Raw genomic sequence first — 27777 nt, 5'->3', positions numbered from 1 at the left:
AGTCCGCATTTAACGACAACTGTATCCGTGTAGGTGATCGCCATTCTGATCGGTGATTTTCAATTAAAATCACACCGGACGGACCTGATTATTTTGTGATTTTAGTGATACACCGTCCACCAAACAGTTCCTCAAAAATCAATAATCTAATATTAATAATAATAATAATAATAATAATGAGTGATACAACGCGTACCGTACGTATTAGATATGTCACAAACGTTAAGTGAGTATCTGACGTATTGTTTTTAGATGCTCTTAACGCGAGCTTGCAAGATAAAAACTTTATAACAAAATCATAGATAGTTTTTATATAAATTTATTTATAAAAATCTTTGTGATCTATTTGTCAACATTTTACTGTATGACAGTCGCTTGTATACAACATGTCGAATAATATGGAAGTGAGATTGTTCGCATGATGCCGCAAAAATGACGTTGAGTGACGCGAAACAGGCCAGGCGCTCGACTTACGCCATTGCGTGACCATCGGCGCCATCGGCTGTGGAAAACAGCGATCGAGAAAGTTTTAACCCCGACGGAGGATCGGAAAATCTTCAAGATTCTGTCACAGTTTGGGTTGCGCCACGGCGCACCCGCCGCCATGTTGAACAACTTAACTGCAGTGGCCAACGCAATTGGAGGTTTGTGCAAAATTTATACAGTATAAAGTAGAATATTAAAATTAAATCCCAAACTATTTGCTAACTTCCTTTTATTATAAATATAATATTAATATTAAATCCCAAACTATATAAGCTAATTAATATTAAATCCCAAACTAACATACTCTTATAACTTTGCTGGGAGCGGCAACGCTTAAATGTGATTTATTTACTTATATGACTAAAGATATATATATGTAAATTATCACCTCTCTAGTCAAATACATTCAATAACAATACAAATAAACTCTAAATTTAATAATAAAATAAAATTAATTTGCTTCTACTGACCATCGGTTTTAACAGATATTGAGACGTGCGAGTGTTTCATATATATATTATATATTTCTGTACCTAAAGTGATGCTGTATAATAATATAATAATAATAAATAAGTGTGAATATATACTTCATTATCTCAACACCGCTTTTAAATAAACGTAATGCAGAAGCTTATAAAAATAAACTTTAATGTCATTGAAAGCATGGCAAGAACTTTCTGACCCAATACTAATGTATACATATTGAATTGCACACTCAATATAGACGCTTTAAATATAAATAGTATGCTAATATTCAATTAAAAATGATTTATTCAGTTTTATGTACAAATATTATATGTAAAATTATTTTTAATGCGCACGTTTTTATTAAAAAATAATTATAAATATTTTGAGTTTTGGTTTGATGTATAGTATAATTATTTTTATTATTTTAATAATTTTCTTTCAACATTTGGTTATCAAATTCTAAGCCCTTTTTGCATGAATTTCATTTTAATATATTTAAAAATATGTCAAAATAAATATGCATTACGTTTTTGTAATTAAAAATGAGTTTTTCATTTTAAAATATCATAAATTGTAAATTTGTTTGTAATTCCAGCATTAAAAAGTTTTTTATCTAATATTTTGAAAACAAATCTTTTAATTAACTTAAAATAATGTCAGTAAAAATAGTATTAAAAGCAAAAATTGCAATTTCAATCGTTTTCATTGTAATTTTATATGCAATTTTATTAGATATATACTTGTAAATGAAAAGTTAAAAAAATTGGTGGTTTAATTCAAAAATATTATTTTATTATATATATTTTTTTATAAATACTTATATTTTATTTTAAAAAGTATGAGATTTGCATTTAATGTAGTTTTACACTTATTATATATTATTATAGGCTCTTTCATTGTACAAATGATTCAAACATCTTTCATTAAAATTCTTTTCACGAATTAAATTTATTAACATGATTGGTATTTGTTAAAGTATAATAACAATTTTAAATACATTTTTTTTCTCTAAGAAAAAAACAAAAACATATATAATAAAATAATGATCTAAATAAAACGTTTTTGTTTATATTAAATATATAAATTCATATATTATATTAAAAACAACTGTGATGACAGTTTTGTATTGTTCAGATATAAATTAAGTTGCTAAATTTTAATAATATTATTAAATTTAATACTGACTACTCACATTTAATTATTGATTTTGTTAATAATATGTAAGTACATAACTAATTATAATACTTGTTGATTACATGACTCGAATGTTCGCCTATACGATTCTCCAATTCATCGTAAGTTTAAAAATCAATATTATTAATAATAGCACTGTTTAATATTACACGTTTTACATAGATTTTAATCCATATTTGTATTATGTAAATAAAGTATAATATTTTGTATAATCGCTACAACCGCACATTTTCAAAAAAATGTCATGTTCTCACAGTTGTTAGCTCAAACTATTAGGAGAACGTTCCTAAAAAATATTGACCCAATTCCAACACGTTAGTATCGTTATTGATGAGAATAAAATTTTTGCACTTGTGTCGATATTTAAAACATCTGATTTATAAATCAAACATAAACAAATTTATTCCAGCTTTGTTTGCTTAACGGAAATTCGATCCCACGCAGTCACTTTCTTCTTCCGTCTCACAAATTATTAATTATCAATTTTCATACATTAGCAACGTCTATTAACACGTACTCAAACTAAACGCCACCGACACAATTCCCATGACGATCACAAAAAAATAAAAAATCATCTCGTGGCTAGTTCATTATCGTCGGGCGTTTCCAAATATTTTGCGATAGGCCAATTGTCTTTGGCGCCATTGAAGATGTTAATTTTTTCTCTTTTCGTTTTTCTACACTTTGGAGGTTACCACGAAGCGACGGTGGTGGTAGGGTATATCAACACGATCGTGCACCTCGTGACGTCGCTATTTGCCAAGCTTTTAAAGCCAAACACGGGCGTCGCCATAGGCGCTAATTCGGAGGGCACACAGGCCCGGTCACGATTTGACCGTACCAGGTTTTCGCTGACCGGTGCTAAATAATCGGCTAATGCTACTGCAGCTCTGTAGTATCATCTCGGAGACTATCGTGACTAATCTTATCTGATTAGAGTCAAATATTGGACGGTTGGGCCTAGAGCGGTAGCTATTTTTATTTTAAAATAACATAGATATTTTAGTTGTTAGGATTAGTAATTTAAAATGGTGGAACCATTGAAATATTTACTAGCTTATTAATTAATGTCAGAATACATTGGTGGATATATAGATATGTTGTTTTTAATTTTAAAAATTCTCTTCTCTCTTAGAAACATTCTCATCAGTTTTTTGGCGACAATTCTTCGCCAACAACTTTTCAATTTTGCATAATTTTGTATTCGGATATTTCTAATTTCATAATCATAATTATGACAAATAACAGCAAAATCTATTAATAAGGTAAAACAGATACAAATAAAATATAGTTTGAAACATTACATATTTATATGCATATTAGTATTTACTATGAATTAAGATCATCAGGTCTAATATGCACATTTGAAAAAAATATGAATTTTTTATATCTAATTCCTTGAGTAATGCTTCACATAAAAAATAATAAGATAATAGTAACAAAGCCTACCAATATTACGGCACAGTGCTGATATTTACAATATATAATATAACTTTATATTACTATTCACGGAAGCAAATTTGCTAAACATATTGTCATATAGATACATAATAAGTTTTGTTATAACTTTTATGAACCTGTGATATTCTTCGCGTAATAGTCATTAATTGTATTAATTAAACAAACACATACATATATTTTTATTCTTTATTAGATATTAACTGACGACATTGTTCTAGACGCCTTTATTAATAATATTTATATATCTTTAAATAAGTAGTAAAAAGTTTTGTTCTCAAAATAGATCTAATCAGCCTTGATGTTATAATCAAATCATCTGATTCGTAAATACAATCTCAACTTCTATCAACACTTGTATTAACCGCTAGAAGTCTGTCCTATCTTACATATAGATTTGGCACATATTTGCGGCTGTATTAGTATCGACTTTCGTAACAGTTATTGATTATTAAAATATAATAAAGTGACTCATTTTTATCGTTGAATGCATTTCTTGAATATAAAAACACAGAAGATAATTTCCATATTTTTGAAGTAGACCTGATGCGATGCTGTTTTCTCAAAACCTACACTATTCTACAAATAATTTACTTAACAAGATGGTTTTGTCATGGTTATTTTGTTTTTATAGTATCTATTCTTGGTGGACAGCTAGAAGTTAATATAATTTATAATCGGCCTTTATTTACTTAAAAACGCAGAAGATAGTTACCATATTTTTTAAATAGACCGGATGCTCATAGACGAGAAGCATTTTAAGCTACTCTTAGATCTATCCAAGAGTCAGCTTATTAAAAATTCAATTAAAACATTATTTTATTTTATGATGATTATAATAGAGTAAATGTTAACTTAAATCTTCACTAATAATACTTAAATCCTATAAATTGAAACAATTCGTATATTAAATAGTATTATTATTTAATATTTTATAAAAATAGTTAATAATTTACCTAACACGATGTTTGTGTAATCAATAAATATGAAATCAAAATTCATACATATCTAAATACGATAACAATGACAAATTAATATACGTAATAATAATACTTATTTTAAAATAATGATAGAATAATTTAATATCACCTAATAGTAGATAGATAATTTATAAATCGATTTCATATGAGGTGTAATTATTTTTTGATACATTGTATGTGATCCTCATTATAACATAATATTGTAATACATGTGTTTACTTTAATTTGGGTAATGATTAACTTAGAATGCCATTTGTAAAGCAATTTTTAAGTAGAAATATTTTTTTTCCATATTAATTTATTTTTGGGTTGTAAATCTAATTTTTATGCTTAAAATAAAACTCGAGCGATAATAATCATACAATTTAATAAGATTAATAAAATATGGATTCTGTTCCTTCAATAATGACTGTCCTCTAATTACCCCCAATTCATCTACTACAAGCTAGGTCTACCATATTTTCTCCATTCATTAATCTTCCCTATCCTTATATGTCCCATCGTCCCTATTTTATAACCCATAATTTTGATCGGTTGATGATATTGCTAAAAATATGGTTATGGTGTTTAAATAATTTAACTTTTTTTTTATTTTCCGATATATATTTAAACACGTTTTAGTAAAATATGTCATAAATAAATAATGTAATTTCGTTTCACAAAAAAACTGTATTTATTTAACTAAATATTTGCACGAAAAATATTTTTAATATTTGTTTTAGAACTAAAACGGTTATAGACACTTTTTAAATAACATTAACATTTTTTCTTACTTACAGGACATAAAGACATGTGTAGTGATGATATCAAACGTCATCACGACCTAAAATCATCAGAGCAGCTGCAGCTGTTGGGCGGAAGACTGGCCCTGGGCGTTGACCAGGTCAGTCGTGGTTGTGAACAAATTAACTCTAATAGAGACCACGGACCTGGGTCAATATCAAACCAAGACCATGACAAGCCCACCAAACAGAAGCGGCATAGGACAAGATTCACTCCAGCCCAGCTGAACGAACTGGAGAGGTGCTTTTCAAAAACACACTACCCTGATATATTTATGAGAGAAGAAATCGCAATGAGGATCGGGCTCACCGAATCGAGGGTTCAGGTAATTATTTTCTTATATATATAAATATATAAAATCCTTGAAAATAACACATTCGTGCACGCACACACGCACAACGATATGAATGAAGACAGGACGGTGTCAAAATATTATTTTGACACCTCTCGGTCAAATCTCACACACCAGTGACACAAAAATACACACCGCAAGAATGGTTTCCCATCCGTCGGCGCAGGTTCAACACGACCTTTATTTGCTTAAGTTTTTTAATGCTCACTTTATATTCTTTTGATTGCAAGCAAAAAAGCATGACGTTACGTCATTTTTGTGGATGGTATAAAAATATCAGTCACAATACAAAGTTCAGTCATCTTGGCGTGGAAGGTCTCGCAAATCGACATCGTAAAATGCTCGTAAAATAAATTGAGTTGCGGGTTATATAAAGTGTTGTGTGGATGTGAAAATGGGTAGCTTAAATGAAAATGTAGCTACTGTGCCATCGATAAAGTTATTTATAGAAAAAATGCGCAATATTGCATATTTGTGTTCATGTTAAATAGTCTTTTAAACCTTACCATATAAACTTTCAATCAATAGTGATACTAAATTTCTATTTTTATTTTCAATTATATTAGATAATAATAAATTAAAACCGAAACAATCGATTTTGAAACATTCTACAGAAACAAAATATTATTTTTCTTCTTCTAAATTATGATTTTCCAAATTTGTCTGTTTCACTAAAAAAAACGCAAATGAAATACTGTTTCGATCTAATTTTTCACAGAATATTACACGAGTTTATACGCAAACGCAATTTATAAATATATAGATAACTATTAAATTTAATAATATACCTATAATCTATTTGCGTTAACATAGTCAGTTTGAGAGCAATCCATTTCATTATTCATAATTGAGAAAGAGATGGCAAGTTTAGGTTTTCGCCCCCACTATTAGCTCTAAAGTACACTACACATTCGATATACTTATAAATACTCCGATTGATTAATAAATTTAAAATATATAGTAACGATTTTAATTCCTATAAATTTCATCAAAATAGAAACAGGAGTAATGATAAGTATATCGAACGTATATCCGTATCACGTGCTTTAGAGCTAATAGTAGAGGCGTAAACATAAACATGTCACCTCTTTCTGAATTATGAATAATGCTGAAATGGCAAGCTCTCGAACTGACTGTGTTAACGCAAATATAGCATAGTACAGTTTGTATATAAAGAATAATATTATTATATATTTATTTGCACATTTTTAGAACGTAATTTACGAAACGCTTTATACGACCTATATAAATTTTTACATTTAACATAACACGTTCATTCAACTTGGAGGGAACCTCAAACCCGCGGGCCGTATACGGCCTGTTTTTTTGGGCTGACTCGTCTCAGATACGACTCAAAATACAATAAATCTACCAATTTCTAATAATATTATTTTTATGATAAAAAAAATAATTTAATTATGTAATGATGTATTTTTTTACTATCCTCGATTATAAACACTTCCGCCAATACAAAGTTACGGGTTACACTTAATTGGCCGCAGAAAGATTTATGATGTTTTTGGAGAATTTCTGTGTTCATGCATGACAAATAAATGCTAACTTTGTAATTAAGAATTTTGAATGGCCCGAGAATGATTTTATAAATATCCAAACGGCCCTTGGCATGAAAAATGTTCTCCGCTCCTTATTTAACATAAAAATAATATACCAGTTATTTAATTGAATTCCTAATAAATTCTTAATATATGTAGTAATTTAAGCTATAAAAACTTCACAATACAACGCTTGATTGATTGTAGTGATTTAATTAAGTCATTGATCTTGCAAAATCTGATCAAAATAAAAAGCAAAAATGAGTTTTTTCTCAGAGCTCATTAAAAATTTAAAGGGTTCGTTGGGTTTTAGTTTCATCCTTAACATTTGAGCCATTTGTAGCATTCAAACACGCAAATAAGACTTGGGGTGTAATCAAAGTATATGTACATAAATTCAACAGTTTATATAGCATATTTTTTTTCAATGTGCTCCATTTCACATGCCACCAGTGCTGCATCGTCAGTCAGGAAATTAAATTGTCACAACGTGTGTAACAACAAAACATTAAAAATTCAAATGGTTGAATTTCAGTTCAGTTGAAAAAACAGTGAAACGTAATACATATTGAATTCTGTGTCCATATACACATGTCGATATATTTTTATACTACAAAGTATATTTCATTCAACGCTTGTGTGTGGTATTTTCACAGAGCTATAAAACCCCATATGTATTGTATATTTTTTACTGCCGGAATTAACATTATGTAAAAAAATTATATACTATTATTATATTCAAATAAAAATCTCCGCTTAATATTTCGGTAGCCTTTATGTATTATAACATATAACTTACGAAATTAACTATTTTTTTAATTAAATAGTGAAACAATTTTTATACAATAATATTATGATACAACAAAATTTGGATTATACATTATAAACAGACTGGAAAAGGTGAAATGTTAATCATCTGCTTTAAAGGTATTTTTTTAATAAGAATTTACATTCTTATATATGTATATTATGATCAATGAGATATTTGAAAATCGTTTTACTCGATTGAATATAATGCCGTTTCCGCTAAGACCCGTGTGACATGACAGAGCAAATCAAGTCGCAGCAACGTTGTTTCTGCGAGCACTGTGTTAAAAATTGCTGTGACAAAAGTACGAAGCTCGTTCGCTGCTTTGTTTATTCTGTAGAAAAGAAAGACATGATATTTTGGAAAAGTCGTTTTGATAAACGTATAACATTTATGGACAATGTCAGAAATGCTAACCATTATCTTAAGCTATCGATGCAATATTTCTATGACAGCAAAAGCAAAAGTATGCGTTAATTATTAGTTAAAAAATAAACAAAGAATAGTTTCAAAGGTTTGAACGTCAATTCAAAAAAAAAATCAAAATGTTTTCTGCCCTTATTCTATGCAATGCCACTATAATTAAGTAATTACAAATTAAAACTCATGATCGATTATTATCATCATACAATATCTCATATTTCACACTGTAAGCGAACAGCTGATTTTACTAGCAAACCAGGTGCTTTATTAGTCATAATAAATTGTACACTTTTAGTACATATATACAATGATTATGGGCTTTAATTTTTTATCTATACATGAACGTTTGCATGTCATAATTCATTATACAAAGTTGTTTGACAGCGCCGAATTTTTATTTTTATTTGCACTGTGAAACATTACATGTCATAATTAGTATACACATATTTATATAGTGCGTATATACTACATACACAATAACATATTTGTATCGCCCCCACGCTTAGTAACAAACGTTCTCAGTAGCAGCAATCAAGTACATTGCTCCGATACTGGGCTATATATTACAAAACTAATTATAAGGGTTGTTTTAGGTCTAATCCCGTGATTTTCGCATCGGCTGGGGTGAGAAGACCGCTGAAATTATTTGCAATAAATAATTGGTAGCTCACGTATACTTGTTTATTCTTTTTCTTAGGGTGACGTACCCATGTTCGGACTTGGCCTACTATTCACAGACATTTTTAACGATTTTCTTGCATTACAATCTGAATGATAAAATTTCTTTTATATTACTTCCGTGAACAATTAAAAGCTCTTGTATTATTATATTTATAGTTTCAAAGGCACACAGTCCAATTAAATCATATTTTGAGAAATACTGTTCTGAATCTGTCAACTCAAACCTCACTCGTATTTCTTCTAATGTAACAATGTTATTTATACATGCGCCCAAATATTTGGAACACTGAATCTGTCCAATCTTTTGACCTTTCACTGGTAATTATAATGGATCAGTGTTTTATTTACTGACCATCGTGGCCATGCTTTTAAGAACGCATATATCGAGATGCCATTAACCAAAGCATTCAATCCAGATTAATCGATATTTATATTTTAAAGAAATAATTAGGACTGTTTGATCCTTAAATCTACCTAGATGCATTAATCGCTTGTAAAATAAGTAAAATAATAAATAAATTATAATTTATTAATTTTAACAATAGCAGATAATAATTATTTACAATTAATATTTTTTTAGAATAGATGATAAATTATAAAAAAAATATATTACCCATATTACATTTGCATACAAACCATTACCTTTTATAATGAAAGCTTTAAAAATATAAATATGAACTAAAATTAATAATTTACTTTAAAGCATGATATGTGTAGAATGCTACCTAGAATGTCACTAGCTAAATAAGTTTGTCTTATTTTGCTACGACCGACGATAAATATCATAAAACACAGGGTGGTCGTCATAAACCATGCAGAGAGCGATCCAGTACAAACACAATACGTTAAAATGTGAATGTTTGGTTCTAAAAGCCACGGACGGCCCTTTAATGTTACGGACCTTATAAAACACGCTCAGGTGAACTCACACCAGACCTCGTATGTGGCATAGATATGCTAAAACAACGATTCTCAACATTTATGTGTATATAAAATATTTTTTACTTTCAAGTTTGACCCGCAATAAGTCAGACTGTATTCAAAAATAATTCTGAAATCTAAATTCAAACATACGCATGCAAAACAATATACACATTGTATCTTCCGCGTATATTGAACCCCTGCAATCACGATACGTTTCACATCACACTCCCTACTTTTTAATAATAAAAGGATTAGGGGTAAACTCCACCTGCAAGTCGAGGCGAATATTCGTATCCCAAATAAACGCTCTCTATATCCCTCGTGTGCGTTCGTTAAATCATATATGCACATGCAAAGATATTTTAATATATGTTAATGTCGCATAGTTTCGTTAAATAAATTAAATCCGAGTCAGATCTTTCATCAAGTTTTACAAAATGCAACGAAGTAAGCGTTGCCAGCAGTCAGACGTATTATAGGATTAGTTTCATTTACCCGCTATCGTTGCTCGTCAACCTTTTAAATCGTGTAAAATCTATTGTGATTTATGATTCCATATTGTATGAAAAGCTGATACTGTGTGATATATACTTTTAGTGAAAAATATTAAAAAAACATATGTTTTGCAAAATAAAAATATGTTTAACAAATTACTTTTTTGCAAAATCATGTACGTCTGTGTCTACTCTCTTTTTAGCACCAACGCGTACAGAAATGTTGATAGCTTTCATAAATAAAGAACAGTCTTCAAATGATTGTGTCATTTTGTCCTTAGTATCTCTGTTTCAATTATTCATTGCGATAACCACAAATAAGTTAGCAGTTTCTCCTCTTGCATAAAAAAAAACAGAATATTGGTGTCAGTTTCTTCTTTTGCATTGAAAAAAAAACGGATTTCTAGATGAACCTTAGACGGCCATTTTAAACACACAATTACAATTGAGGCTTAGAAAACTGATACTTACATTAAGAATTATCTTAAATTTTTTTATTCTTTGTAAACATCATTTATTTTTTTAACACATAAATTATCACTAAATAAAATATATATTTATAGAAAATTAATCTAATATTTAAAAAACAAACTAAATTAAATTATTTAAATAGATTAGTACATACATACATTAATACAGGCTTACGAGTTTGATTCGTTCCATAACGGAGCTCAACTAAAATTACTTGAATTTCAAATCAATTTTTCCTATTGAAATGAATTGAAATGTCATTAATCCATATTAATGGGGAAAATTAAAATGAATTAAAACTACCTAAATTTATGATAGTTTATTTTTATGTTATGCAATACAGTTTTTGCTCGTATGTCAAGTTAGTGTCTCGAAAAACTTATAAATCGAGGTTACATTATATTTAACACGCAAGGTCTATAATGGAAATAGTTTATTTTAATTGGTGGTAGGCGACTTACTTCGCAATAGTTAAACATACATTGTGATTTTCCATTCCTGGGATTAGTATTACTTAAATTAAATAAATTACTAACGATATTCTATCGATATGAGTTGGCTTAGTTTTTATTTTGAATTTGACCTTATGAAAGTTCTAAAGCTATAATTAGTTTTAAAACTTTCATTAGGTTAGGTTTGGGTTTGAACAGCAAATGAACGTTTCGCAACTGTCTAATTGAGGTTCATAAACATTGCAGAACAGAATTTTAGCGCCTACCAGCTAAATTATATTTTCGCTAGTAGAAATATATATCTACTGGTGAAAATGTATTTGAACTTAACTAGTGAAAATATAACTATAACCAAAAAATACACATTTATACATCGGATGTAAATAAATAATGATTAGTATGTCAATGAATATATTAATACATATAGAAAAGTTGAAAACATATAATTGTACTAGCACCTACCACATAATTAATATTTTTACTGGTAAAAATATATATCTACTGGTGAAAATGTATTCTGATATGATTTTACTGAAATCACATATTTTAAAAAATATTTTTTGGATAGATTTGAGACTGTTTTTTCTAGATTTTCTTTTAAGATTAACCACATGAAACTGAATGTTTTATTTATTTACTTAGTAGACAAATTACTGATAATACAATCTATAAATACATTATATTTATATAATTCAGCTGGCGCTGTTGTTGATTTTTCGTTATTTCTTTGCTTCTTCCTTAGATATTCGACCTAAAAATTCAGATCGAATACCTAAATTTACTGCTACTAATTTACATTCGTTAAATATTTCCTCTCATGTCTAATATTTTTAAACATGCAAAAAGCAATAAAACCAACAATGATTTGCAAACAAATTTTAACACAAGTGAAGCCGCATCAAAAACTACAATCTGTCTTTTTAAATAATAATGTTTATTGTTAAAAAACTACCTATAAAATGGGTGCTTTTGAAAGCAATGTTTCGCTCTTTTTTTGTATGTATAAAAATGGCTGAAGTAACTTATACCTGAAATACATCAGTATATAGGTACATTTCAAACAACTGTAGTTTACTTCAGATATTTGAGGTCAGTTTTTACTTTTTTATACATATATTCTTGCCATGATTTTTTCCAGAGTTGCGCCCCGGGAATTTGCTCCCTTTCCCTCCCCTCTCGACAACTCTGACCAAATGCGTCGTAAATACTTGACTACCATATGCAAACTACGCGTCTAATATGGAAAACAGTTTGCATTCATATCATAGACAGTAGTACAAACGTGCTCAACCAATAAAAAAAAGCGAACCAAATTTAAAAAATGCATCATGTATTAAATTTGTACATCTCATAATCTTTATTTGTCAGTTAAATTTAACTTTAAGGCTCTTTGCCAATAATACATATCAGTAAATACTCTTGCAATAATAAACCAAACAAACCCATAGAATTTTAAATATGGGATAAAATAATTGTTGACCTTAATATTCAGACATTTAATTATTTTTGTATACGCTCAATCACCAATGGTTTTCATTGGCGTTTCATTGCGCTTTACACACCATATTAAACATAGTGCATGGGGTGCTGGCAGATATTACGGGATATTAAATGTAAATAGGTAATCGGTATAAGATTATCCGACCAAACCAACCCCTGTCTAATGAAATTTGTTCACCCCAACCGTGTTTATTTCCTTCGACTTTTGACAAAGGGTTCTAATAACAAACATTCACGCCACTTTTTTGTTGTTTTATATACGCAAGAGCTAATTCGATAACTTTATGATAAACTTATTTAATAATATAAAAATATTAGGTTCATTCGTTAATATGTTGATCTTAGGGGTGACTTTGATTGGATTTAAAATGGCTTTTGTACTGTACCGCAGGCGTGTACATGCATTTTATTTTGCAGCGGGATTTATAGTGGCTTCTGTTAAATACACAAGGCATTAGTGAAATGCGACAAAGATAGATGGAAATTTTGTCCATTTCCTTTAAACTAAATATAGTAGTTGTATTGCATTTAACAGTTTACAAACAGAAGTTTTGAATGTTTTATTCGACAGTACAGGTGTTTTTTGAGGTTTTGTATATCTTTTTAAATTTGTTAACTATATATTAGAAATGTTCAATAAAATTTTTAAATTAAATCGACAATGTCATATAAGTAAAATTATTGTTGGTGTTAATTTTTTATACATAAAAATATATATATCGAGAACTAACTTAATTGGCAAAAACTGTTTTTAAATAAGAAAATATTGTAGATAAATTTAATATTTTCTATATTCTAGGTAACATTAATTAATTTTTATATTGCGTAAATATTATATTAATATAAAATTGTTGTATATAATTATGAACTTTTAAAGTAGAACGAGGTGAATTTTGTGTTATAATAGTCGCTACGAAAATCGTGTTTTAGACAAAATATTTTTAGCTATGAAGCCTAGTTTTTTCGTATTAGAGATTTTATCGGGAAAACAAGATGTTTTGTGTAATATTAAAGTGTTTGCGCGCTGTTCAACATCATGTAATTTTACAAACGAATCAAGGTGTCTCTTGACGTACAGTCTAATTAAGCTACTATATGACTTTAAATTTAAAATATTTGAACACCTTTAACTTTCTACTCCCAGCAACAAAATTTTATTTTTATTCTAAAATAGTTATTACCATAAGAATTTAACTAATGATCAAGGTTATTTTAAAAAGTAATTTAATATTAATGATGATAGATATAGAGCGGTTATAATTATGATAACACTTGCCATTTATTTTGATTCACAATATAAATTTAAAAAATCGTTTGCAGTAAATGCAGTATTCATACCTCATTCACTAAATAAAAAAAACACAAACGCTTGTTTTGTAATGGGTCGATTGATAATTAACTGAAGTTGTTTTAAAAATGTTGAGCTCTAACTCGAAGTACTTTTAATTATTGGCAAATGAACCGCGACTCGGATGTTTTGTGTTAATCAATTATTTTCGCCTTCTACCGGACCTCGAACGTTGGTTTATTGATTTTTTATTTTCATTCCAGTACACAAGCGACAAACCTTACTTTTACTTCTATTTCGACAGTACGTTGAACTAAAGATTTTTGCGGACCGTCTGTCGAAAACGGTTTGACATCAACCGCATTGTCAACTTGCTCGACAATCAATACGTTCAAAATTTAACCGGCTACAGCTAAATTTATTCACTGGTTTCTAAAACGCATTAATTAATTTTGTTATTACTCAAATAATTGGTTTTAATTAACGCTTCGTTAATAATAAACAGTTTTGAAATAGGTTTAGATTTAAATATAGACTTCCGAGTATTTATTAAAATAATAAAATAATGCAGAGTTTGTGGCCATATGGTAATGATTCTGTATTATGATCACGTTATCTATAAAATGTTGGTCTTATAAGCATCTGCGATAACCCCACTAGCCACACTAAATTATCCTCCACATTAATATTTATACAACGTAATGCCATTCGTTTCTGTACGGGGGTGTCAACTCAGCATCCCTTTTCGCAGATTCCACCGCAACAATCCGAAACAGGGGATCGAACTCATAAAAAAAAATATAGTCAAAATATAAATATAAATTTATTATTCGCTCTTGACAATGCGATTCATGTTTGTTTCACTTTTTCACGAGAAATAATAGCGATATATTCAAAGGTCACGTCCCACGATATTTTTCAACGTGTCAAGAAATATATTTTTTCTGATAATGTAAAAATAAGTTTGCTTAACATTTTATAACTAAATATTCACAAAATAAAAGCAATGTAAAGAATTCTTTATAAAATTTACAAAATTATTTTATTAGTATAGTTAAATAATATTACCTTTTTTATTATATTTTTAATTCAAAGTAAAAGCTAAACTTTCAATTATATATTTTAATAGAAAAATAATGTGTTACCCTGTTATAAAATAATATTATTCATGATAAAATTAATAAATTTATTTGTAAGTAACAATCATCGTTTTTCAACATATATGATTTATGATACGGTATATTTAACTAAATACTAAACAATATTTATCTGCTTATAAATAATGAAACACAAGAAAAGCAATAATAAAAAATTGAACCATTTAAGAATAGTATTTTTTCTGGAATCACTATTTTTTATATTAAATACCTGATTTATCTTATAATGTAAATAAAAATCTTTTGAATTGGATATGTTGTATATGTACAAATGTATGTATGAAGAATTGCATATGTATATCTTGAATCATTCTCCAGTGGTTTGATAAATATAATACATTATGTATATAACTAACGTAATTTAGTATTATTTATTAAATTAATGTGTACACATACCTACGATAACAATCTATTTAACCGTAAAAAAAATGTTACTGTAAATAAACATTATTTAAATTAAACTTAATATACAATAGTAAAAATATTAGAAGTTATAAATTATGTAAACATCAAAATAAAAATTGTTGCGATAAACTGTAATGCCCAATACTAATCAATTAATATTTTTTTTTTTGGTTGTTTATTTTTTATTAGTTATATATATTATTGCTATATATTCAGAATAAAAAAATAACATATATCTAATTATTAATCATGCAATATTTAGGTTAATTCGACTATATGCATTTATTTTAAGCACGTTGAATATTATCATATATACAGTGATAAATTGAATAAAATTCACGATTCCTGATTCGCCTCTGGAAACTTCACCTATCCAGATCGCTAATGCACCGGTGTGTATCAAAGTCCCAGTGGGAGCAGTTTTGCCCCCTGGGGTCAGCACAAAGCAACCCCAACTATAAAGCGACACAATTTCGCGCACTTTTATCCCTCCTGATTGATAACGACAGTCTACTCTATACTGACGTGCAATCAACGCGGGTCTTCCATACCTTGCTCTGGTTAAAAATATAAATAAATATCCTATTATATGCACTTAAATTCCATCAGCGTGTTTATGAAACACATATTTTATATTAGATTTAGCCATATTGTTGAGAAATTGTAACGCAAGAGATCTCTTCCTAAACTAATTTTAATACTTCCAAAGTTTTAATCCGGTAAGCTTTCTAAGTGCTTTAGAGCGTTAACACTCTAAGACGATATAACGCTTTAGGTAATTCGGATAATAATAAGTGTTTTACAAGATTAGAATTGAAATTTTATTTATTTTCATTTGATAAATACACACAAACATATCTTACCACATATTCATGTGTTTTTAGCATTAGTTTAAAATACACCAGAAACCTCCCCTAGCTTTTTGGCACCCCGCCGTCATCCCTCGTTAAGAATTAAATTGGACGTGAATATTTAATTTTTATGTTGAACCATAGGCGTTGCAGTGTTGCCTATGCTTGAATGGCGAACAAGGGAAGGAAACCGAAAGGAACTGCGATGCGTTTATATTTTTGCTACTGATATACATGTATAAAATTCATATAAATCACTCTAAAACAAACGAAATCCTTGAAAAATTAGCATGTTTTTATTTTCGTGATTTATTAATCAAATTCCACGTGATGTTTGCAGTTCAATATACACGTACGTCTGAATAACGGAAAGGCGATTGCAAATTTTCAGACATTCGTATAAGATTCACGTGATATACACGCATGAAAATAAAATAATACATGCTAATCGTTACAATGAAATAGATTTTGACATACTAATATATAAGTAAATATACTACATGAATGTCTAGCTGAATCACTAAAACTATACATCATATTATAAATTACATACAACAAATATTTTATTTTGCAGTAAAAATATTTTTAATGCTTTTTTGAAAAAAATATACATATGCATATTGTATTTACATACGTGTGATATTTTTTAACGTAAATATGTGATATTTTTTATAGAATTCTCATTCTTGGGCACTTATAAGATACTCTATGTCTATTTATTTAGACTACGTACTGCTTCTTCGGATAATTGTATTTTTTTATTACACTATATATTACCACAAAGACAAACTAAATTTATTTATATGTATAAAAATATATTCTGAATTCATAAACTTCAACGCGTTTTCAAGATCGAAATTAACTAATTAATAATTTCTGACTGAACTAATGTGAAGGTTGTCGTCCGTACTCCTCCTTGACTAGGGATTGCAATACCAATAGTGCCGATACCGGTATTACTAGTATTAGGGCAAAATCGATCTTCGATACTATTGGTATTACAAAATGAAATACCGGTAGTACCCATTTTTTCCATTTCTATTTTTTTAAGTTAATACAATTAATTTATTAAAAACGACATTTTCATGGCTTAAAACTACGAAAATCTATATTGCTTGAAAATAAAGAATAAAATAGTGATCATTGTAGGGGATTGACATATAAACATTGATTGTAAAATTTAAAGTAGAATTGTGCAATATTTACTTTTTTATTTTATAATATTTACATAAACTTATTAAAAAGAATTATGTATACGAAAGATAAATCTTTTTAAAATAAATATTATTGCAATATTCTAAAACAATTATTAAAATAATAATATATTAATTGATCAGATATATCACAATCAGCAATCACAAAAATATGTTATTAAAAGAAACGGATTTATAATTTTTTACGCACTTTTTTTCTCATAAGGTTCTTCCAGATAATCGTAATTGACAAAAAATAATAAGTATAGGAATAAATGAGTATTGAGTGTCCTGAACATTTTGTATTGGTATAAAACTTTACAAAGAATAGACCAACAAGGAGATTAATTAATTATTAATAGACCAACAATAATTTTGATCACAGAGAATCTGCTGCACATAAAACAGCATTAAAATAGTTGCTGAAATCAAAAACTATTTATGTTTTTAACGCCATTATCTCGCAAAATAATAGTAACTGCAAAAAGTTTTAAATTGCATATAAAGTAGCAAATGATAATCAATTATTCGATTATCTTGAAACAGAAATTGATCTGTAACTATTTGGAGTTGAAATAATCGTATTCATCATTTTAAAAATGCGTGTATTAACATTGTTAATCATACAATTGAAGAAATGAGGAAAACTGAGGTTAAGGAAAGTATTCAATCCAAAAATAAAATTTCATTGATAATTTATAAATCAACCACAATAAGAAAAAATAAACTACGTTCAGTACTGTGTCGGAGGTTTTAGAATGAATTTTTTTGACAATTTCTGCACTTTCGTTTATCAAACTCTTCGGATAACCTCTGAGAGTTCTAGATCTTTTAAAGTATGTTGATCTGTGTTGACTCAAATTTCAACATTTGGTCATAGATAGAAATCTACTATTAGCAAGAAAATGAGTCGAAAAGTACATAAATACAATAAATTTAATTTATTTTAAGAACTAAATATACATTTTTTAATAAATAATAACAATTTGTAAGTTCCAGCACCTATTTTTTACAAAAAATCAATGTTTATCGTTAATTTAAATCACGATATATTAACATAACACATTAACTTTCATCGACTATATTTATCTATAGCATAAACTGTTTTTTTGACAGTTTGTTGTACTGTACATCACAATATCAATATAGTATACGATTTTGCTATAAAATTATTTTTACTTATAGTTTTTAATTATTAAAAAAATTTCATCAAGAAATAAATAATATATACAGTACAATAAATTATATTTTGCATATATTATAAATACAGAAAATTTGCATTTAAATAATATTATTTGAATGTACTCTCTGCTGATTTCTCAACGGTTACAATACAAATATTTAATAATAAGAATGGTAGTCGCTCCTTCCACCTTCTTTCTTACGCGTACGTGTTACGTAATAAAAACGTATTTCAATAAAAATAAATATAAAGGGGACATGAAATGTTTGAAAATCTTGACGTAATTCAACAGCGTTAATATCGCCTGTAAAGCAAAGGGAAACGGATGCAGATAAAAGCGAGAGCTTTTTACTTTGCGCCCGTGTCTTGGAGGAAAACGAATCACTTTCGGGGAAGCGACCGCCCGCCCACGCGGCAGGTAGGCGGGAGAAAATGGGGGAGGTTAGGAAAAGCGCCGGGACCATAATGGAAAAAATCTCCGGAAAAAGGGAGAAGAACCAGCCAGCCATCCATCCGGGCCTGAAAAAATAGTGGGAGTAGAATTCGCTAAGATAGGAGCAGGAGGAAGGGAGGGGTAAAAGAAGAGCGGACGAAAGTCCATTTGGAATGTGTCAGTCGCAGCGTTTTCCTTCCATTATTTATTTTGGCTTACCGACGCGCGTTTATATCAGAAGTAATTTTCCGCAAAGGGAAAATATACGCTTTACTATTTTAGCCTGAAATTTCAAATGCTTGTGTTCATAATTGGCATTTATTATTAAGAACATATATAGACATTTTTAGAACAAAAATTACCACAATCAATTTATTATTAATTTATATCATCACATAAAAAATATTGTACATAATGCAAAGTTATCCTGGGATTACCAAATGGACCTTCATGAGTGCACTTATCATATGTATTAAGGATTCTAGAGACTCGAGTTTCTTTATATATTTTTATTTGTTTAAAAATAGGCACATTCTAGAAATGCTGATAACGAATATTAATAACCAGTACGAAATACTAATGTATTTAAATATACATACGATTTTTGTTTAATATATCTCTTACACAATAGAGTTTTTCAAAATAGTTTTATTTAATTCATCAGAAAATCTTAATCGATAATAATATTTATTATTAATAATTTTTATAATAATTAAAATAGGAAAAAAATGCCTTTTTTCAATCAGCAATGGTATTCATCAAAAAATAATTAATTTGCTATAAAGATAAATATAAATTTATTTATTAAAAACAGAAACTGTGATGTCAATAAATCGCATTGATTATTTTAATTTTATTTAATTTAAGTGCAAATTACAAGAAATATATATACATATAATCTAAAATATACCTCTACATAGTGTTTCTTTTTGAGAAATATATCTCAAGAATTTCTCAAGAAAAATGTCAAATTGAGAAGTCTCATTGTGTTTTTAAAATGTTATTTTAAGAATAATATGCAATAATGTATCTGAAATACTTGACTGTATTACATACATTTTTTCATTCATAAAAAAATCTCGAAAATTCTCATTTTTCGAGAAATGAAAATACTAGGATTTTTACTGTATTTTATAAACCTGTTCTGCGACATTTTTTTCGGCATATATTGCGGACAAAATTTCCTTTTTCATAAATTTCTAATAAACGGTTCTGGAAATGAACTACTCTCTTCGCATAAAAGAAATGGTTCAGTTAACGAGCTTCACACATTACAAGATGAGAAACTGACACTTTTTTAAACACACCTACAAGCACCTCGTTGCTGTTAATGAGAACTGGCAAACTCTTCTTCTACACGCGGACCCTAACAGAAACGGCAGTAATACCAACAGAGTAAAATTACGCTTCCTAAGACTTTTTCTATTATATTTTTATTTTTCAATTAATATATTATTAAGGTAAATTTGTAATCATATATTATTCTTAGAATCTACAAAACGTTTCGATACCAAACTCTTACACTTGCTTAAAATAATTAATTACTTCCATTAATCACAATTATATATTACGCCAAAACACAAAGCGCTTATTCAAATCTGATGATATCCAAACACATCATATCACATAAACACCAATACACATGAAATCAAGCAATCTGCCCAGTTACAAAAAGCTACTGCGATGACGTGGCGATTCTCCCCTGCGCGTATTCACGTTTTAGGATAATTGCGCCACACCTCTTCCTAAAACATATTACCATCGATTAAAAAGCTAACCCTACGTTTCTGCTCGCAGGTCTGGTTCCAGAATCGACGAGCCAAATGGAAGAAACGCAAGAAGTCAACGAACGTGTTCAGATCACCTGGCTCCCTTTTACCGTCGCACGGGCTCCCGCCCTTTGGTCCCCCTGGCGACGGACTGTGCGCCCCTGCGTGGGGCGTAGCCTCAATGGGACCCGGTAAGCATTTTTTTAATACTGTGTCGATATATAACAACGAGACTTAATTATTTAACTATAGTCGGATTAAAAAATAGTACAATACGATTGTCATCACACAATTTTAAAAAATGTTTTTATTAATATCTATAAATTATACAGAAAAATTCCAGCGTACTTTAGACTAGTACAAATACTATTAATAATTAATTTATAAGAAAGCTCAATCAGAATATATAAAAAAACACAATTAAATAATCAGTACCTTTCAAATAAACGGTCAGTAGCTTTTAAATAAAACGATCAATAATAATAATATAATATATATGATCAGTATTTTAGAGCGGCAGTAGTAAAACTTATTTAGATTTAATTTGATACATACGAAAGATATGTGATTTTTAATAAAAATATTTTTATTATACAATCATTTACCCATTTTATTAAACGCCTTTTCTGATTTCTTGTAAGGCTACTAGATCTATCTTGATTCTTTATATTACTTCCACTATTATTTACATCTTTCCTAGTTGTAACATTGTTTCCACGTTCAGTAGTTTATCCAGATTCACTTATAATGAATCGGGCCGGGTGTATTATTTATTAGTGACTTTTTCGTAACCAGTTGTATTTCTTCATCTTGGGTGGTTAGCCCCACGATAGAGACCATACTCCTTTATCCGGGTTTGGGACCGGCAAGAGTGCAGACCATGTTCATATAATACATAGATGTATAAAGATCAGTAAATATAAATACAGACATAAATTAAATATATATATTGTAATATAGCACATTTTCTTTTTGATATTTCTATATTAAAAAAACAATTACATACCTAGTGTGAAAATTAAGAATATTTTGCTAATAAACTACTATTTCCCTAAACAAAATATTTAGGCTTTATTAGCCACCCAATGCGTTAAATTAAGATGTTATTTTACTCATATAATATGTGGTAGGATTTAGATGTTGTTGATCTGTTAATTTATAAAATATATATAAAATTTATAAAAAAATATGAAATATGTAAAAATACATATAAAAATAAATTTTTAAAAATATACAAAATATATAAATATTATAAAAATTGAGATGTTATTTTACTCATATAATAACAAGAAGAATTGTTCTATTTTCTTAAGTATTGCTATTTACTATGATATGTGAAACAGTGGTTAGTGGAATAAATAATATTTTTTAATGGTAAATCAATATTCAGCAAAAGTTATTATAACAAAAATAAAAATATTCATTTCACTTTCTTTATTATCTTGCTGGTTGGAGAAATTTACACAGTAGTTGTTCTTAGTGTAATAAAAACACCAAGTCATCAAAATTACATTTTACAGTTTATCACCTATCCTCGAAGATCTACAATTTACTTTAAATTCATATACATTGCTTTATCACTTGCCAAAAGATCCATATGCTTATTTTTCTAATGCATTACTAAGAATAAAGATGCCATATTATTTATAAATAATATTTTAAGAATGCATAAAAATATGAATTCAAAACATTCATTTTTTAAATTTTAAATGCATTTTTGTGTAGGCTTTCATATTATCTTAAAATAAAATCATGTATAGTTTTACAGACATATTTAATTCGTCGCTAAACTTTGATACGTGCATATGAGTTACCTTTATGATATGTTTAACTTTTTGTTATAGGATTAAGTACGCAAAAATTTCCTAATTTTATTATTTTAAATAAAAATCATATATATGTGTATTTTTATAGCATTGTGGATTTTAAAGAGGTGCGACTTAACAGAGATATGTGCATTTGAATAAATACTTTGTTTCATAAAACAAATTGTTTGTGCATTCATTTCGTATTTTTCTTCAGAAAATGATTCGTTGCAGAGAGTAATATAATTCATAAGGTGTTCTGAGCAGTAATGCACAAACGATTTATTTTATGGAGCAAATATTTTATTTATTGCTCATTTAAATTGTCCTCGTTTTAAGTGACAACTTAGTATCGCCACTGATGGCTTGATTGTGATTTTTTCTATAATAAATGTAATAAATAAAATAAAAAAGTAATGCGACTTGTGGGATCACCTTGAATATTTTTTCAAATGCCTAACGATTCGTCAATATTTTCAGGTTTGAGTCAACTGAGTCAAGGAGGCATGTCCGTAGGTGGCTTCGGACAGATGAGTCAAATGAGTCAAGCTTCTCCTCTTACGCCATCCTTGCCGATCAGCTCGGCTATGGCTGGCAACGGAGGAGGCGTTTACCAAGCGCATTATGGCCTCAATTCCTTAGGAGAGTTTTGTAAGTATGATGTGTAAATATTGTCTTGTGTGCATGTGTACGTGTCGTGAGCAAATCCACTACTAGCGTTTAATATGCGCAGTGGCGTTGTTTATGTTGTGCAATTCACAAATACTTTAGAGATGAGAATGTTTACTGACAGTTGGGTTAATTTTAATCATGTGCGAGTTGTTTCATAATCATGCTTAATTTTTACTTTTAAATCTCATTCATATTTGATGAGAAAGCAATATTTTGGGAAATTCAATAAGATATTTTTTTAAATAAAAATCATCGGTCTCGGAAAGTTGCAAAATTTTAAACATTCGAGCATACTTTCTTATTTATTTAAGAATTCTGTCACGACTATTTTAAATAAAATATTTTATATATACTTTCCTTGACGCGTTTCTTGACTTATAGCTGCATATTTTTCTAAGAAATAAGCATTTTTCGGAAAAAATTTAAACAATTATTGAGGAAAAGTCGCATTATAAAAAACATCATATGTGATTTGTGATCATAATTACGATTAGAATTATTATTATTTTTAATGGTTTTCTTCCAGCATATTTAGATAAAATATTTTTTTAATTCGTCATTTAAGTGAAATAATATCGGAATACATTTTCACCAGTAGATATATATTTTTCCCAGTGAAAATATAATTTATCTAGCAGATGTAGGATTATTTTGTTACGTAGTAATTATACATTTACATACTTAAATAATAAATGTTACAGTGAATGTGTGTTTTTAGTAGAGTAATATTGTCACTACTTAAGTCCGAATACATTTCCACCAATAGGTATATATTACTACTAGCGAAAATATAATTTAACTAATGAAATTACACGCTGCTCTAAAATGTCCATAAAACTCAATTTGACAATTGCGAAACGTCGGTATTCAAACCCAAACCTAACCTAATGAAAGTTATAAAACTAATTATATTTTTAGAACTGTCACTAGGTCAAGTCTAAAATACAAAGTAAACCAACTAATCTCACATGGGAAATAGGCAGAAGGAGAAGTACATACAGACTCCTTAGTTTATCCGCACTTTTATTGCACTATGTTTTAAAAATATGATAGCTATCCTTACAGAATTCTATTATGAGTGTATTGGTCAAAATATATTCAAACCGAATTTTGGTCAATAGGAGGGCGCAAAAACAATTATTACTTCTCAGAAGTCAAAAGCAATAAAATCGTGTCGGTGCCGTTGCAGTGGGAACGCTCGGTAACGAGTATATGCATTAAAATAACCGATCGTTCCCACTATGACGTGCACGAGACGAATATGTTGCTTGTGACATGAATTTTACCGCGCGTGTCATATTGTTAATGATCGATAAACTTATAAGGCGTATGTATGTATCTACTAAGGAATTGAATACAGTTTTGTAGTTGAAGCTGTAACTGTGTCTTCGTAAAGGCAAGTCAAGAAAAAAATTCATGTGTATTTCTGGTTTCAGGCGACACCATGATGTCGTACTGCAACAACATGGGCGGAGGCGGCGGCGGTGGCGGGGGCGAAGGGTCGCCGGTGCGCGAGGGCGGATCCCCCGGCGAGGGCGAGGTGTGGCGCGGTCACAGCATCGCCGCTCTGCGCAGGCGCGCTTCAGAGCTCGCCCCGCCGTCGGCGCCTCCGCCGCCACCCTACCTCCAGCTGCCCTGCGACGCGCACAACAGCCCCGTCTATTGACGCAACCTCACCGCACATTCCTATCAACACTATTAGGACAAAGGATAAACGACATGCCCAACAATGTTATTATATTTTCGTTTTTGTAATAAAAAATGCAACCGATTCAGGAAAAAGCAGGTTGAGTCATTGAGTTGATCAGGGTTTTTGAATTTAAGAATTGAAGATTTGTTCACGCTGATTTAATATATAACCTAACAAACCTAACTGAGCGATCTCACTACAATGGTGACGGCACACTGTTACCACTTCCTAGAAGTGAGAATTGGAAGAAACACGTTAAAAATAAATTTCGCCGTTGTAGTGTGAACGATCGGTAAGCCGACTAACTTCTTTAGATAAAATTTTCTTAAGAATTCCACTTTTATTCCACTATCTCGATACTTATACTATGAAAACCGAAATAGCAAAATAGTTCTTAACTTTATTGTCACTGAGAGAAACACTGCAAAATGGCTTCAAATAACTGTTTTTCCTGGCAAGTTACCAATAATGAAGTTGGTCAATTTACACTGACAAGATTATCAACATGGATAATTGTGACTTTAAAAATCAACATACTTACAATTTGCACAAAATAAGCAGATATTTATAGCAAATGGGCATTTATAGGCCTATTTAAAAAAACTAGTTCAGTCAGATAAAAATGTATTGAGAGTGGTTGCTTTGGTGCTAACCTTTAAGTTATACATATTTTCTTCTCAAAAATATGTATAACTTAAAAGTTTTTTTTATTATTATAAAATTTAATGTTATCAATATGTTAACATTACGTTCTTTGAATATCTCTACTACAATCAAAATACTAATATTGACTGATTTGTATTACTGATGCACAATACAAAACGCATTGATTTTAAGCTAAAATTAAAACTCTTTCTAAAGTCGAAAAAATATTTTTTGTACAATCAATAAAAAATGCATTTATGATTTTTTCAGATTCCATATTTGATTTTTGTCGCTATCTTAGAAATATTTATACAATTTTTTTTAAAGAAAATATTTTTCTTTGCGCATGACATATTCACAGAAAAAAGTCAATACCGTGCTCTGCTATTTATACATTCTAAAAATAATCAGAATTCAAAAAGTATAAAATTTTGTTCTCCTATGTTTCTTACAGTCGATTTTCGAGTTTTATGTGACTCCGTTAAATTCATTAATTTCATATTGTATCATATTTACAAACAAATCTTTAATTGCTATACATTTATTTAAGTTGCTGATTTAAATTCTAGTTGATTATGTAGGAAATGAGTCTCAAAAAATTAGACCAACAATAACCCAAAATATTAAAAATCGTGCGAATTTATAAATCCAAAATGGCAAAAATTATAAAAAAAAAAACTAGTTAAAATAATTTAATTTTAAATTTCTGTCAATTAAAGCAACACAGCATCTACCATCTTTCTTGTAGACTTATTACTAAGAAAGTGTATGTTGTTGATCACATTATATTTTTTGTTGTGAAAAAAACATGGGATAAATTTAGTAATAACCACATATCGTTCTTTTTGAATTACAAAATTACACTTAAGACTATCAATATAGTATATCATAGTCTTACTCGTTCGTAAAATTGTAGCACAATAGCGTCAAATAACCTTTTATTGAATATTGAGTATGATTTGACAAAATATTCGTGAAGATTTTGAGAAAATGATGCTTTTTACTCTCCTGAAACACTGCGTTACTTATCTAACTTGACACCTTTCCTTTTTTAAGTAAAATACTGTGCTATCAAAGGAAATCTATTTTTATATAACGGAAGATATTATTTAAAAAATCTTCAAAATACAAATGCAGACTGAAAACTATTAAAATGTAATTGACTAATTGATTTTCAGGAAATATTTAATTATTTATTTTAATCATTTATTTAGCTAATACAGCTAATTGTTTATAGACAAATTAAATCGTAACATACATATAAATATTAACAGAATATAAAAAAAGACTTAATGTTATAATTTATTTCTTAATGGAGGAAGGTGCCGCTACATTTTTATTTTTGTTTTGTATTTTTGCGAACACCTCCATATATCAAACATTTTTCATATTATAATAATTGTGGTTATTTTTATAGCAAAATCTGGAAATACCATTAGAGAACGTTGTGTGTTAGTAATATATTCTATAAAATCTTAAACCTAATTAGATGGCTCAGCCTGTACCTGAAATTTTCTACCGAAACCAAAACTATGTTAGCATGCTAATGGAGTACTTAAATTAAAACAAACTTAAAGAAATGGTACTACTATTTTTTAAATTAATATTTATTTATTACATTTAATTGTGCCTAAATAAAATGTACGTAATCTTAGCACA

The 27777-nt window shown here is 28.8% G+C and overlaps 1 protein-coding gene across 1 annotated transcript; it reads left to right on the top strand.

The window, feature by feature from the left end:
* LOC148238919 (homeobox protein orthopedia-like) lies at positions 1-27777 on the top strand. The gene is made up of 5 exons (XM_088185861.1): positions 1-644; positions 5366-5694; positions 21335-21497; positions 23592-23762; positions 25220-27777. Exons 1-5 carry the CDS (start codon positions 605-607, stop codon positions 25447-25449), a joined length of 933 nt encoding a protein of 310 aa, XP_088041987.1. The 5' UTR covers positions 1-604; the 3' UTR covers positions 25450-27777.

The sequence above is a fragment of the Plectrocnemia conspersa genome, unplaced genomic scaffold (assembly GCF_051122295.1).
Source record: "Plectrocnemia conspersa isolate PC_06_02 unplaced genomic scaffold, ASM5112229v1 ptg000001l, whole genome shotgun sequence".
NCBI lineage: Eukaryota > Metazoa > Arthropoda > Insecta > Trichoptera > Polycentropodidae > Plectrocnemia > Plectrocnemia conspersa.
Note: the sequence above shows the minus strand (reverse complement) of the source record. Positions and strands in the feature narration are given on the sequence as shown.